Source organism: Molothrus ater, chromosome 4 (genome assembly GCF_012460135.2).
Source record: "Molothrus ater isolate BHLD 08-10-18 breed brown headed cowbird chromosome 4, BPBGC_Mater_1.1, whole genome shotgun sequence".
In the NCBI taxonomy this organism is placed as follows: domain Eukaryota; kingdom Metazoa; phylum Chordata; class Aves; order Passeriformes; family Icteridae; genus Molothrus; species Molothrus ater.
In genome coordinates, this window is record NC_050481.2 from 59455715 (window position 1) to 59470735 (window position 15021).

The 15021-nt window shown below is 38.1% G+C and overlaps 1 protein-coding gene across 2 annotated transcripts in view; it reads left to right on the forward strand.

The window, feature by feature from the left end:
* Window positions 1-15021, forward strand: part of SLC2A9 (solute carrier family 2 member 9) — a 77019-nt gene that overhangs the window by 21122 nt on the left and 40876 nt on the right. For both annotated transcript variants that reach the window (XM_036382309.1, XM_036382311.1), the window contains exon 6: window positions 7627-7759. In XM_036382309.1, the coding sequence (XP_036238202.1) occupies window positions 7627-7759 (133 nt within the window). The remainder of the gene's footprint in view (window positions 1-7626; window positions 7760-15021) is intronic.

Genomic DNA, 15021 nt, shown 5'->3' on the forward strand with positions numbered 1-15021 from the left:
AGTTACCCTGGTCCCTATTAATTCACTGGACTGCTGAGCTTGTACAGTATTTCTTAAAAACACAGAAGCAAAACTGCCTTATATTCATGTAGTAAAATACAAAACTGAATGAAAAGCTGAAGCTTCCCTGAAGAGTGTTTTAAAACTTCTGCTAAGGATACAGGTGACACATTGCTGCTTATAAGTGGCTGCTCAAATTTTTAAGGGAATGTTGCTAAGAATAACTCAGAGAAACATCCTTACAAAGAAAGGAATTTCTGGAGGTAGGGAGGGAGGGAGGGAGGAAGGAGGAGAAAGAGAGAGAGAGAGAGAGAAAGAAAGAAAGGCCAAAAATATTTCAGTGCTCATTCAGCTAGTCACTGATTTCAGCAGGTGTTTGGTGTCTGCCTGCACTTCCTGCAAACTGCTACCAGACACACCAATTAAGAATTGCTTGAGGCAGTGATTTTGAAGATGGAAATCCTTTTTCAAATATTCTCAGTTCTTTTCCTTTTCTAGCCATGGGATGTTTCCATCCTCTTTTCACAGTAACACATAAGGCACGAAGTTTGTTACTGCTGAAGCAATTTCCAAGTCTTTTATCAAGGCACAAGCACTTCATACAAGCTATGAGCTGCTGATCTGGGACATGAAGGCCACCTCACCCAAGGGTTGATTGATCCAGGCAAAGGAAGATGCTGTGTAGGCACCAGGCACAGCCTTGGTGGGTCTGATAAAAGTGCAGAGATGCTGCCAGGACCCTCTGGGTTCTTGCACATTCACGATTCAGTAGGACCCATGGGAAGAGGTCTACTCTGTCATACCAGCCCTGCTGTAGGAGTGTGGTAGAGTTGATAAATTTCTAATGGAGACATTTAGTGAGGTGCTTTGTTTATATCTATTGTGGATCAGCTGAGATTATGTATTTACTGGAGATTATAAATCAACTTTTTATCGGTTCCCTGAGACAGACACAACAGTATTTATTCATCCCTTTTCTGTACAGAACTCATTAAGTGATGCATGGGAAAACAGCTGTGTGTCTGCATGTTTGCAAATGAGTTTCAGTCCATTAAAGCTGTGCTGTGAGGCTTCAATTCCCAAAGTTGTAACAACATATGGCTGATGGGCCATTTGTAATATTGAAATGTTGCAGTTTTGCATTTGGGAAGGACAGCATCTTACAGGAGAGGAGTTGTCTGAAAGTGGAAGTGTGATTATGGAAATAAGAGCACTGTGGAGATAGATATATAATTTAGACTCAACAATGAACAAAAGACTTAATTGCAGAGCATCTAATGTTGGGATGAGAGTTTATCATCAGTGAGGACTCCTACTCATAGACAGTAAAACAGTGCTCACCTGAGTCTTGAGAAGATTCTATGTAGCTGTTCTCTGCTTAATTAGGTCAGCTGGAAATGCAGTAGACAAGCTTTCCTGGAAAGATATCCTCCAACAGATGTGAAGGAAAGAAAGACATCAAAACACCATGGAGGCTGATAGCAGTTGCTGATCATTTTCCCTTATCCACTGAAACATAGTTAACACATGTAACTAAACTTGGAGCATTTGCTTATACTAATATTTAAAATATGACTTTCTGCTACTTTATCAGACTTTAAAAGGTGAGGTTTTTTCACTTACTGTAGCTGATCTAATAACAAATAGTATCTGTCTATAAAACTCATCTTACTCTGTGTAAGTTGGACTCTGCTTCAAATGTTTAGAAGCAAATGAACATTTCAGATTTTCCTGTTTCCTTAGTGCTTGAGTATTTGATAATGCTTACAAATCTGTTATTAAGAAATAAATCTAAATAAATTTGACCTGTGACTTCCTTCCAAGTGTGTTTCTCACACTGGGGAGATAATCACCACTTAAACATTTTTGAAGGTTCTTAACCTTCAAGATTAACATTTCAGTTTTACTTTCTATTATACATTGTAAAACTACCCATTATTGCAAATTCATGTCCTAAGACATAAATTTATCCTCTACAAATTAGTTATTAATGCCGTGGTATGTTGGTCAAGCCCTGTAGGATAGCATGCAGTTATCATATTGAGTAGGAGGGTATGTTTTCTACTCTCGAGTGCCTTTGCTTTTGAAACTACTGGCAAAAGAAAAAAAATGGGAGGTATATTATTGATTAGTATTTTGAGGGATTTTTTTAAACCTGAAGTAAATGTCAAGTTAAAATTAATTGGGTTTTGATTTTTTTTAAATCCAAACCAGATTTTTTTGTCATTAAAAAAATATTAAGATGAAATATTAAATAATTTCCATTGTTTTTAAAACAGCAAATGTGCTTTGGGTGTTTTTATGTTTGTTTTTCTCTTAACCTTAATATACCTTAGTCTAACTTTCATAACTTCAGTTTGGCAAAATACAATAAAATAAAAAAACATTTGCATCTAATGCAATTTCTAGATGCCCTGGAGCACTTATTTTCATCTCCCACTACCGTCCCAAAAGGATGCAGGTCTCTGGATTTCCATGTGCTGCATCTGCCAGTCCCACAGGGACATCTGAGGTACCCAAGGGCATCAGAATGATAGTATCTTCTCATGTTAAAAAGCTGAGTCTTAGCCTCCTCAATTATTTTAATTTACTATTTTTATATTTTGTTATTTATGGATGCTAACCTGAGTCTAAATGCATCACTGAAAGGAAGTTCTGTCAGAAATTTTGTCTAGCTCCAGCATACCTCTAGTATTTCTTCCTAAATAAGCTCAAATATATATGCTGGTTGCTGATAATAATCCTATGTGAAAGCTTCCCATTTCTTATCTCTGAACTTTTTGCTTCTCTTGGAGATGAATAAATGGGGACAAATTATGCCATATAAGTGTGCAGTAAAAAGTTAGCTGTTAGTCTAAGAAAAAGCTGCACAAAAAAACCATCTGGGGAACTTGTAACAGATCCTTTAATTCTCCCTCTCAATACTTCCATGATCTAACATGCCATTTAGTGAAGAGAAAATCACGGGACTCAGACACCAGACACTTTCAAAGCTGTTTTAAGTTCTCAGTACTCAGTAACAAAAATCTCCTGCTGATTTCTGTGAATTTTACATCAGACTTGTACAGCCTTGAGTCTGTGATTTTCTGTACTGATTATTACCTGGGAAGATACTGATACCTGAATAATCTTCTTGTCAGAGTTATAGCTGTAGTAGTGACCTGTAAAAATACACATCTGGGTACAGAACAGAGGTGAAATACACATATTATCTGAGTTGCCTTTGTTTTAAACAGGAAGGTAAGCAATTTGTAGCTCTGTTATTGAAATATATTTTGACAAATTGGGTTACAGAAATGGTCATGCAAAGAGAAAATTGTGTCCAGCAGGGATATAACTGTGAGATTAGCATCCCCTGCAGCCAGAGGAGATTGTAGAGCAGTGCTTGGAGTGGTACAAAGAAGGTAGGAGGAAGGCAGTTGTTTTGCACCTTACTTGAGCAGCTGCTCTGAAGCCTGAGATGCAGAAGTTCTCTCGGCTGCCACATGATCATCACCACTGTGCCATAGCCTTGGCTAAAGGAAGAGAAGATAGTTCTAAAGCTAGAAATTAGTTCCATCTCAGTGCTTTTTCAGTCCTTGGCCCCAGGCCAGCATGGTTGTCCTTTACTTTTAGGAGTGTTTTATGTGGTGTGGTAGCAGATTAACAGAGAAATGCTGAACTTGTGCAGTATTCTGGGCTTTGCATGCCTAAGTAAATTTTCCCAGTCTATTCTGAGCAGGGATACAATTTTTTTTTTTTTGTGGGGCAAATGGAATATTTCTGATATATATTTTTTGTGCCAAGTCTGTACAAGAAAGGACAAAATTCAATTGCTTGAATATGAGCAGATAGTTTCATCTTGATGCCCTATGGTACCTTAGGTGTCCCTGTGAGACTGGCAGATGTGACACAGAATATCACAGAGACCTGCATCCTCCTGTAGCTGCAGCAGGAGGCTGAGGCAAGATGCTCCAGGGCAGCTAGAAATTAGACTAGACTAGATGTAATTATTTCTGTCTGTGTGTGTGATTATATTTTGCAAAATTAGAATTTTAAAAGTGTTCCTGCTTTTTATAGAAAATGAAAAATTAGAGACTACCAAATCACTATTTCCTGGTTATTTTCAGTATCTTGCATTGGATGCCAGAGGTTTTTGTCTCTTTGTTCCCCACATACAAAATGGGTAAAATATGTCATTTTACACAAGAAAGTTATCCAAAAAGGTAATTTCTGTTTATAAGTTGCTCATCACTGCAGTAAACTCATCACAACCGCATCCCCAAGGAATTAATTCCAGAATAAATACTTAAACGGTGACTACTTAATAGTAACGGGTAAATGGACTTGCTCACTGAAATCACAGATCATCCTGTGCACTGAGTGCTAAAAAGGGGAAAAGAGTATTTCTTTTGATGCCATCTCCTGCACGTTTCAGGCAGCAGAGGTAGCCAAGCCCTTGACAGTGCTGTGAGGCAGCATGGTGGCTGCACAGGGATGCAGAGCAGGGCTGGGGAGTGCCCTGTGCTACCCCATGTCCAGCCTGAGCCTAGGAGAAGGTGTTTGGGGTGTGGGCACTCCCCTGTGACTCTAGAATGGACAGGAGACAAGATGGGGGAAGCTTACCTGGGAGCAGCTGGGGTCAGGATGCTCAGTGGGACTTGAGGATCTCTGCAGCACAGAAACCCAGACTCTGGGCAGAGAGCAAATGAGGACCCTGACTGTGCAGTAGGGGCTGAGTTGGGAATGGGAGACTGTCCAGATTATATGTCCAGATATGTCCAGATCATGCTTTTAAAATAAATAGATAAAAAAATTAAAATCTATTTATTAAAATAAAAGAGGAGAGGTTTAGCACAGATGTTAGGAAGAAATCCTTCACTATGAGAGTGGTGAGACACTGGATCAGACTGCCCAGAGAAATTGTGGATGCTCCAGCCCTGGAAGTGTTCAAGGCCAGGCTGGAGAGGTCTCTGAGGATCCTGGGATAGCAGAAGGTGTCCCTGCCCACGGCAGGGTAGTGGAACAAGGTGATCTTAGAGGTCCCTTCCAACCCATTCTGTTTCTCTGTTTCTGTGAAATTTTTTAGAGGGAAACAAAGAGAGTGAAGCCTGTCACAGTTGCATATTTCCTTACTCCTGTAATCCATCTTATTCTGGGATATTTAATTGGCCACACTAAATCTTTCAAAAAATGGGTGCCCATGTCCAGGGCACTACAGCACTTCTTCCCAACCTCTGTTGCATGACCTTGTTAACAATTCTCTTCTCCCTTTAAAATGTATCTATATGTACATTGTTTACCTGGTCTGTGTTGAGAGTGTCTTCACATTTCATCAAAATCTTCCAAATTGCTGAGAATACTAAATGTAACTGATATTTAAATAGATTATTGAGTTTGACAGGGATAGTTCAGCTGTCAGCAGTGCCTGTTGACATTTCTCCATGCTACTTTCTTTTCCATCTTTTGATGGTTACAATAAGTTCCATTTTCTGCATTTTAGCTGATGATTTTCTGACATGGCAACATTTTCTTTACTGTAATTCAGTGCACCATAATCTTGTTTCATTTGCAGCTGATAAATCCATGCCATACTTTATCTCCCTCCCTTCCACCCAATCTTCTGTCTCTGCAGCTTTGCACTTTATTCCATCAACCTTTGAATGAGTCTGTGGTTGTCAAACTTGCTCTACTGTTTAACTGTCTTTTGTAAATACATCAAAGCCAGGTTTTTCATGCTCCAGCCTAAGCAAATATCCATAATGTGACAGTTTAAAATGAAAATTTTACCATCTTGACATGTTATTTGTACCAATTCTGAGCAGGTGATGAAATCAGGTCCCCTGTAATTAAAACATTTCATGCTCTTTTAAATTTTCCCTGGAATAAAATGGGATGTAGCTGTTTTCATTTCTCCCAGCAGTGCCTGTGTGCTTCTCCTTACTGCTGACAATTGAGGCAAAGTGCTTTAAGTGTCTTCTCAGTCACCTACACTGTCTTTTGCCTTTAGCTTATTACTGCTCCTGAGCACTGTCCCAGTATGTGTCCTATTCTATTCCTTCTTAAAGAGGTTATGAAACCCTCCTTTTGCCTGCTTCTCTTAGTTCTCTTTAGAGGGTCTAGTTCAACCTGATTTCCAGCAATTTAATGAATCCTTTAAGCTTATATTACTCCTACTATTTCTTTTCTGTAGTGGGAGGAAGGAGTTAAGATTGTATAATGTAAATGAGGAGAAAAGCAAGTAGAGCACACACTCCATAGTGTTGAATAGGCATGAAATCTTTTGAAATGGATGGAGAGGTTTCCACTGGCTTCAGTGACTTTCTGGTTAATTCACACCAAAATGGCAATTGGGAGCATATTTATGAGCATTTATGAGTATTTCTTAAGGTTTTAGAAGTTAGCATGATAAAAAGTAAAACAGAAATCTTTAACAGAGGAAATAAAGGAAACTCCGTGTGTTATGTGGCAAAAATAAAGGGCTTTTCATTTAAGTAGCAGGGTTTGCTATTTATTGTGAAGGGTAATTTCAGAGTCTTGTTCATAACTTTTTCAAAATAATACTCTCAAGAAGAGTTATTTGAGATAAATGTGACCAACTTATAAACCATACACTATAGGAGACTTTAAAAGGAGTGTAAGTTTATTCCACAGGAGTCTCCATAGGTAGGAGGGCAGAATGCTGATAATAACAGTATACAAAAAATACTTTTTTTCCTTTAAGAAGCATCCTTGACATGGTGGAAAAAAACCTTCAGAAAATATGATGGGCTGATCAAGAGTAACATTTTTATCTGGAGGTATAGTCAAAAATTATAACACCCTATAATTTTTTTATATGGTACATAGCAAAGAGGTTTATATTACAGGAAATTATTCCAGGGCAGATATGGAATGAAGGTGACAAGTTCTACTGCCTGTTTTCCTAAATTACTGCTACAAAGCAGTACCCACTTTGCTTATATAATTATTGACTAGTTTTAAAGACTGAACCTTAGTTTTCTAGTTTTTAAAATAAGATCCAGGCTTGTTTGTCCATAAACAGTATTAACTACCTTTGGTTCACCCACATTACAGAAAGCTTTCCACTCAGGTGGAAAAAAAAGAGAAAAAAGGAATGAAGAAATAGGGTCTTGAAGCCTTCATGATAATGTAGGCTCTTAGGGTGACCAATTACCTCAAGCTTTAAATTGTTTGAAAAAACACCTTCTCAAGTTGTTTTCCCATCCCAGGAGAATTTTTTAAAAACAACTCTCTCACCTAAAAGGGCAAGTGAAAAGTTTGATTAGGAGATACCACACCAATTATTTCTGGGAGTTATTTGGTTTTCTTGGGCCTGGTTTCAGGCTTGAGGCATGGATTACATCCCATACCATGCAGAACATTGTGCTTTAGGCTTTGCTGAAATGAAAGAATGTAAAATAAAAACTGACAATGGAAAGTGCTTTGGGGACTTGGCCCTTGAGTAAGGTGATCTGAGAGGGAAGTGCTCAAACGACTTACGAAGCTTAGGAGGAACACATCACTCTGGTGGTGGACACAATACTTTGAATGATGAAAAATTGCAGTGTTCCCTATCAAAGCTATTTTTCCTCCAAGTGTCACTATGGGAGAGTATTACTGACTCCTGTTTGCATCCATTTGCAGGAATCTCGGTGGCCTTTCTTATTTGGAGCAATCATTGTTCCATCATTGATACAAGTTGTGATTCTGCCTTTTCTTCCTGAAAGCCCTCGGTACCTTCTACTCGAAAAGCATAACAGGAGCAAGGCAGAAAAAGGTAGGATATGTTCCTTTTTGCAGCAAAGAGTGTTTATTGTAAGAATTCAGGCTGGAGACACCTGATTCTGATACCACACTAGAAGCAGAATATCCTCATAGGAGAGAATCTCTTGGCAATAATTTTTCTCCCTTTTTCATTTGTCTCTGTATGCGTAAATATAGCTGTAGCTTTGAAGTTTTTATAAATTAAATTCTCCAGCAAGGTAACTTATATAACATTACACACACAGTGATATAGAACTAACCAAATCATCCTGCTATTGTGTGCCAGCCACTCTGTGCAGGGTTCATTTGAAAGTAAAAGGTGGTTTCAGTCACCATGACTCTCCCTTATCTACAGTTTTGTCTAATAAAAACACAGATTCCATTGCTGCTTTTTTCCCCCCAGTATTTGCTGTGTTCTGTAACTCAATAACCTTTGTTGATCTAATAAAAACCCCATACATCTGTTTAACTGAAAAATTCCAGTGCTTCCATATTGCTTCAGCTTCAGAGACACGGAATATTTTGTCCTTACTTCAGGTTCCAGGTATAAAACTATTGGCTTGCGTGATCACAGTTGCTGCATTCTTCACCCCAGTAAATTTACTATTGTCCCAATATAGGTGAGAGAGTGTTAAAAAATTTAGTTTAGCTTGTTATAACAGCATATGAAAAACAGGAGTCTATAAAAAGGAGTCTGATTATAATACCAAAATACCAAACATAAGTTCTTTACAAATTATTCTTAAAAACTTCACTTGAATATGACCCTTAACATTTTTAGTCATGAACTAGTTGCTTGCAAAAACTTGTAAAGTGTGTATCAGCCCCTGAAATATAAATTTAATAATCTTTAAGCATGAAATTAATGCAACTCCATCCAGTTTCTTCTATTTTGAAACTAAAAATTGGCCTTTTTTATTCTGAAGAGCCCTCTGAAAAAGCAATAGTATACTGGTGAAGAGACTCCCATGTTGTCTCAATTTGGTATTGAATGAAGAATTCTATAAAGTTTGGAGCCTCAGACACTCAGAGATACAGTTCAATGCTTAAAAAAAAAGGAGCACAAAAGCAACAATGTTTGGGAAAGTGTTCTTAAGGACTCAGCAGAGTTTTGAGGAGGCAGAGAGCTTCTCCAAGGAAAGGGCTGCCCTGCCAGCTGTGCTCAGAGCACCCAGCAGAGGTGCAGGACCCAGCTCAGGTTGGCTCTTGGGTGGAAATTTCTGCAGCATCATGGCTGGGCAGGGAAGAAATGCTTTTGGGTGCCAAGTTTAAACTGGCTCATTTCTGCCTGATAAAACTGTAGATATATTTCCAGAGCTATGGCTGGCAAAGGCTCTGCATCTGCAATGCAATTGCATAATGTTACACTTGCTCTGAGGAACCATTGAAAATCCTGCTACAGTACCTGGGGACCTCAGCTCTGACAGTGAAACTGGACCTCTCATAGGCAGAGTTTAAAAATTAGAAAACATGGCAGTAAAATAACACCACCTGCCTTGAAATTCACACCATTTACTGTTGCTGATAGTGTGCCAACTGCACTCTGGGATGTTTTCAGCACATATGTTCTGAAAATAATTTGAAATCTAATCCAGAGGCATTGGAGGTAGGTTTTGGAGTAGAAGGCATCAGGAGAGCAGTTACCTGGGGAAATGAGCTTTAGCCACTGGTTTACTGATTAAAAGAAGATGGCTTTCATGAGCCACCCTAAGGACTATAAATTTAGATACTCAGAGAAAAAAGAGACAGCTGATATAAAAAGCTTTTCAAAGTAACTGCATATGAATATATGCTTTTGGATTTTATTAATTCTATAAGAAAAGACTCAATTCTGAGATATGTTGTAATACACCGTGTAACTCATTTTGAGTGTGGTCTGCAGTGAAATTCAAAAAATAGGAGAGTGAATCAACAATCGAGACAAATCATCTGGATATTCGCATTATCAGCAGAAATGGGGGAGGAAAAGTCTAACTATTAAGGAGACTGGAGGAGTTGTGATTTATTAAAATGCCCTTCTGCTTATAAGTCATATAATGACAAAGCAGAATTCTTCATTTTAGTGATGACTACAGCAATGTTTTTAAATTATTTGCCTCTTAGCTTAAATCTGCATATTAATATTGGAAAATTGCAACGCTTTCTACTGACTAAATCCCTTTTCTTTCCCTTAATGGATCAAGACTATTCATGCAAATATATATTTCACTGTGGATTATACCTTGTCAGAGAAATATAAAACTATTATTTGCAAAAGGTCTGCTGTATTTAAAGCAGATGACTATGTTAGTTTATGAAATACTCCAAAGTATGCATGTATGTCAAAGCTCCTAAAATGGACCCGACAACATTAATCTTCCTAATTGTTATAGAGCAATAATATCCAGTGAGATAATTTAGGTCATTGAGTTTCCACAAAGTTTTGCCCCTGCTTTCATCCCCTTCTTTTCTTCTCTGTCAAGCTCTTTTCTGGCAGATGTCTTTAAGGGGCAAATAAGAGATGAGAGAAGGGGAAGGACCAAAATGTGTTGTGTAAATGATGAAAAAATGAATGGATGAGGGTAGAGGGTTAGAGAGGCATCATGTGCAAGCCTAAGCCACAGCACCATGAGAGAAGCGGCGCGCTGCTGAGCCGACCTCTGGCCGGTCGGACACACGGACACCGTGTCTGACTCGCTGCTCTCTGCTGCCAAAAGCAGCACTGACAGACGAGCTTTGCTCATCTTCCTGCATGTCACCAACCTGTATCCTACTCCCTGAGACCCAGAGGATCTGAACTATCTCTCATATTCCTGTCTCACTGCTGAGCATGGGAGAACTGATCCATATGTTTTGGGGAGAGAACAGTCCACTGGAACAACAGCATAATCTGTAAACTTGCTTTGCTCAAGAAGCAAAATCCAGTAATGAAGCAAGGGCAGAACCACTCTAGCTCCTCTCCCAGCTCCCATAACTAATATTCTTCTCATTTGATAAGAATAGAAGGGAAGAAATTGCCTAGCATTTAACTGGTGTGATCCTTCTTAATCAAGGCCAGACAGCAGAGGAGAAATGGATATTCAAGGGGTTGAAGAGAAGGACTTTGGAAGGAGATTGTGGAAATGAAAAGTGACAAGGATAGAAACAGTAAGAAAAAGAAAAACTTGCTGCTATAATTACATCAGTTTACCATCCAAGTTCTAGGACAGTTAAGACAGGGATTTCACACTGTCTGTCTATTAGTTTCATGCCAAGTGCACCCCTGACCCGTGAGTATCACAACGATGTAAAATAAATAAAATCAGTAGTAGTAATAAAATGGAATATTTGTTACAACTAAAAACATGGGTTATTAAGACTTGCAGTTGGTGAGTTGAGGTGTCTTTTTTCAAGTGCACTGTTACAGGGAGGGAATCTTGCATTTTCTATGCAGCCACAGTAGCAGGTCATGTAAATCAATAATTCAGCTGGTATCCCAGCTTTCCAGAGAAAAAAATATTGTTATGTCTTAGGGGTCAGACAACTTGGATAAAATGTCACAGCAACATCTGTTGGTGGCATACAAAATCTGTTCATGCAGTATGTTCGGTCATACATTAAAAGTCCCATGGTTATGAAAAAAGCATTACAATAGGTATAATGAGAAGCATAGGTTTAAATTTTTAGAAAGATGGATTAGGGTTGACATCTTTTCACGTGACAATAGAGCAAGGCCACTCCTGATTTAAAAAAGCAGGCAGCCAATTTTTGACAAAGCCCTTCAGGGGGCCCACATGGACTGGAGAGGTGTTAAACCCAAACTTTAAGAGCACGAACAAATTGCTACAAATCCAGTGATTAAAATAGGTTGTTATGACTGACAACAAGCACATATATGATTTATTTTTGTTTCTCTGTGGGTTTTGTATGTCTGTCAGGATTAGAAACTATTCTTACTGGAAAGGAAGAGACAGCCATGGCTACTACACTTGCTGGCTTATGGTGATGGCTTCATCTCAGACACTTACCTGAAAAAAGCTGGAGTGATTGTGGTGTGTCTGATTTGTTTTTAAACTTTTCTTAAGCCTCCTGTCTTTTAGAAAGGATATTATGTCATTGGACCTTTAATACAACTCTGTTTACCAATTCTTGTGTTATTTTAGGGTGGCATGTATATGTTTTGTTTTACCAGTACATATTGGCTAGTTTCAGGTGAACCTGAACAGGCCTATTGATGTGTGTAAAACCACACCTACAAACAGGCAAAGATGTAATCCTTAACTGGATAATAACTCAAAAAAGATCTGTGTGTTCTTTATTTAGAAGAAGAGGGAGGTGACATATGGGAAAAGCCTGAAGTCATTTGTCTGTAGTTATATTTCCTGAGATTTTTTTCTTAAATTTTGCTATGCTGCATGCTAGTAGATAATCTATATTTTTCTAGATTTAAATAGCATTATTATATTTATATCTCTTGTAGGAAGATATACCTGGGTTATTCTTCTGGATATTCAGTACTCTAATAAAATTAGTTTATATGAAATAACTGTTAGTTCATTTTGTGAATTATTTCTGTGTTAACATGGAGTTATTACAGGGAAATTTCTACTAACTATCTTGAACAGTGGCCAAATAAGATCCTGTTTAAGCAGAACTTAGAAAAAGATGTGTGAGACAGTGTGACACTGGATTTAATATAATTGATCATCAGGGAAGTGAATGTATCCATGGGAAACAGATGACAATAATACTCCTGCAGCTTATTTTAGTTTTTTTTCCATTTCTTTTCAAAGAATAAGCCTAAGCAAACTTTGACCACTTCTCTCTTTTTCTGCCCCCCTTTGCCTGGTGCTGGCTTTATACTGTAAACCACTCAATAACATTTTGATCTTTTAAAATTTCTTCTCAAAGTTCACATGCTAATTCTGCTGATAACTACTTTCTTTGCCAAGTCCTGGAAGTACTATAGTGGAAAAAGAATTAGTAATTCCCTATGTTGCTGAGATGTTGAGTGCCCTTCTTCAGTTAATTTAAAGGCCTGATTGGTTTTAGAGATGGTACCAACTGATTTTTTTTCAGATCTTTGAACCTTTTTCAGGTGCTTTACCTTCACTTAGGTGAGATGAATAAAAACTGGTGGAGTAAATTGAAGGGTTTCCTGACTTCTTTCCCCTTGACTGGAACCATCCAGTTCTTTTCCTCTTTATGAAGGCAGTATTCCAGCTTTTGGAGGCTGAGCTTCTAAAACCTTCTGATCCAAGGGAATTAAATAGGAATCTGGAAAGTTTTAAAAGCTTCTAGAACTTCAACTCCTTAGATGTTTTAAGTGTTACATGAAAATAAAGCTTCCCTACAGAGAGAAGCAGCCAGTCACGGAGGGAAATGAGTCATTGCAGTGAGGAGAGGAATGACTTCTGTGCTTCCAGTGCCAGCAATGCCAGGGTTTAGACAGTAAAACTAATAAATTGAACATCACACATTGAAAGACATTTGAGTTTCCCTATCTCTCTACTAATGCAGAATTTCTTTCCACATTATTTATATATAAAATTGTGATTCTTATGGTACTGAGATGTTGAGTAGCAGGAAAATGTTTTTCCAAGAAGGTTGGGTGATGTCTATTCAAAACTGTGCATGGATAGCATAATAATTTCTTAGCATTTCTTGACTTGTTGGTAATTTTAGTATCCATCACCATTGCCTAGTGGCATTTACATCTTTTTACTTAATGCCATGAAGGAAAGCAAAGAAATCAGGTATCTATGCTTTTCCTGCCTTGTACTTGACAATTTTGGTAATTGCAGTTTTTTAGTTCCTCATCCCTCTAGAAATACAGCAAACTCCCTTGTGCAAAAAAAGAGAGATTGCTATCTTTTTACTTGATTGCACCTATATTTTTGACTTGTGTGACCTAAAGAATGCTGAGGATTTTAAGAACAGGAAAAATAAAGAAAACTGTGCACTGACCTATATTACACCAGATGCTTAAAAATCTGAGAGAATCCTTCCATGCAAGACTATGGTGATATATGTCTGGTTGTTCTCATCTTTACCTTAATTTTTCTCGATCGGCATTCTAATAGTACTGAGGAAAGTGTAATTTCAGCATGAGACATTGACTTAAACATACTGTAGGCCCACATTGTTTCTAATTTTACATCTCTTATCACTGTCTTTAAATATATCACACTGGCTAAAATGGGTGTTTAGCATGTTATTTATTAAAAAATGGGTAATAACCAAGGAAAAAACTGAGCAGCTTAACTTTAGTTCTGAGGTCTCAAATTGTTAATTAATTTCTGATTGTACAGCCTGTGTGAAAAGATAAGTGAAAGTGCTTTTACTGAGAGATTTAAAAGTTCTGACCTCTCCTCTCACAAGAGAGAAACTGGCTATCAGAATATATGAATGTTATGAATTGACTCAACACTCAGAGGTGGTTCATGCCTTAAAAAATCATCCTCCTTGTTAAGCAGAATCAGGTGGGCCCATTAAAATGCATTAGAAGTGCTGAGTGCCTCAGAAAAGCTTGGCCCAGAGCTCAACTTAGTTCCTTCCACTGCCAGGAGCAGGCAGAATGTGCAGCCTTGTGCATTCACCAAAGTATCAGAGAGGGAGGCTCTGGGAGGCCACCAGTTCATTTGTGTGTCCTATCTGTCACAGAAATGAAATGCCACAAATTGCCCTTTTCACCTGGGTAAAGATAAAATTTTGCAACTTCAATATCTAAATAAAGTCTGGAAGTATTAACCATGACTAGTCAGTATCTCTAATTTTCTTGACCATCAAAGGGCTTTTTATGATCCAAAGATGTGTAAACATACCGAAATATGTGGTCACTTGTTTATAGGCAGTGTTATGCAAAGCTGTGGATAAGAAAAAATGGTTTTGCTCTTAGGTGAACTAAATGAACTTATTCATTTAATAAAAATGACAATTTTAAGTGACCTGCTGTGTAAAGGATTGTTTTGAATGTTAGCATCCTACTGGGTCGCAAAGCCTTGTTGCAGGGGTGTTTGTAATGTCATTGTTTCTCTGCAGTGACTCGGAGATGATGAGCATTTTAAACATCTCTTAAAATGCCAACCCCTGGGGTATGTTCATTAGATTGAGACAAAAGTATCTATGACTGCATAGACAGCATCTGTCAAACAAGGTTGGTGGAGACTCATCACATCCAGTTGTGGGTATCTCTGTCTTGAGGGAGGTGTGAGGTGTAAAACCTGTCTTATTCACAGTGGAAGGATAATTCATGAAGCTTTCAGTGTGCAATACTAAATGGTGTGGTGTGTTTCTGGGGATTTAAGGTTGGTTGGT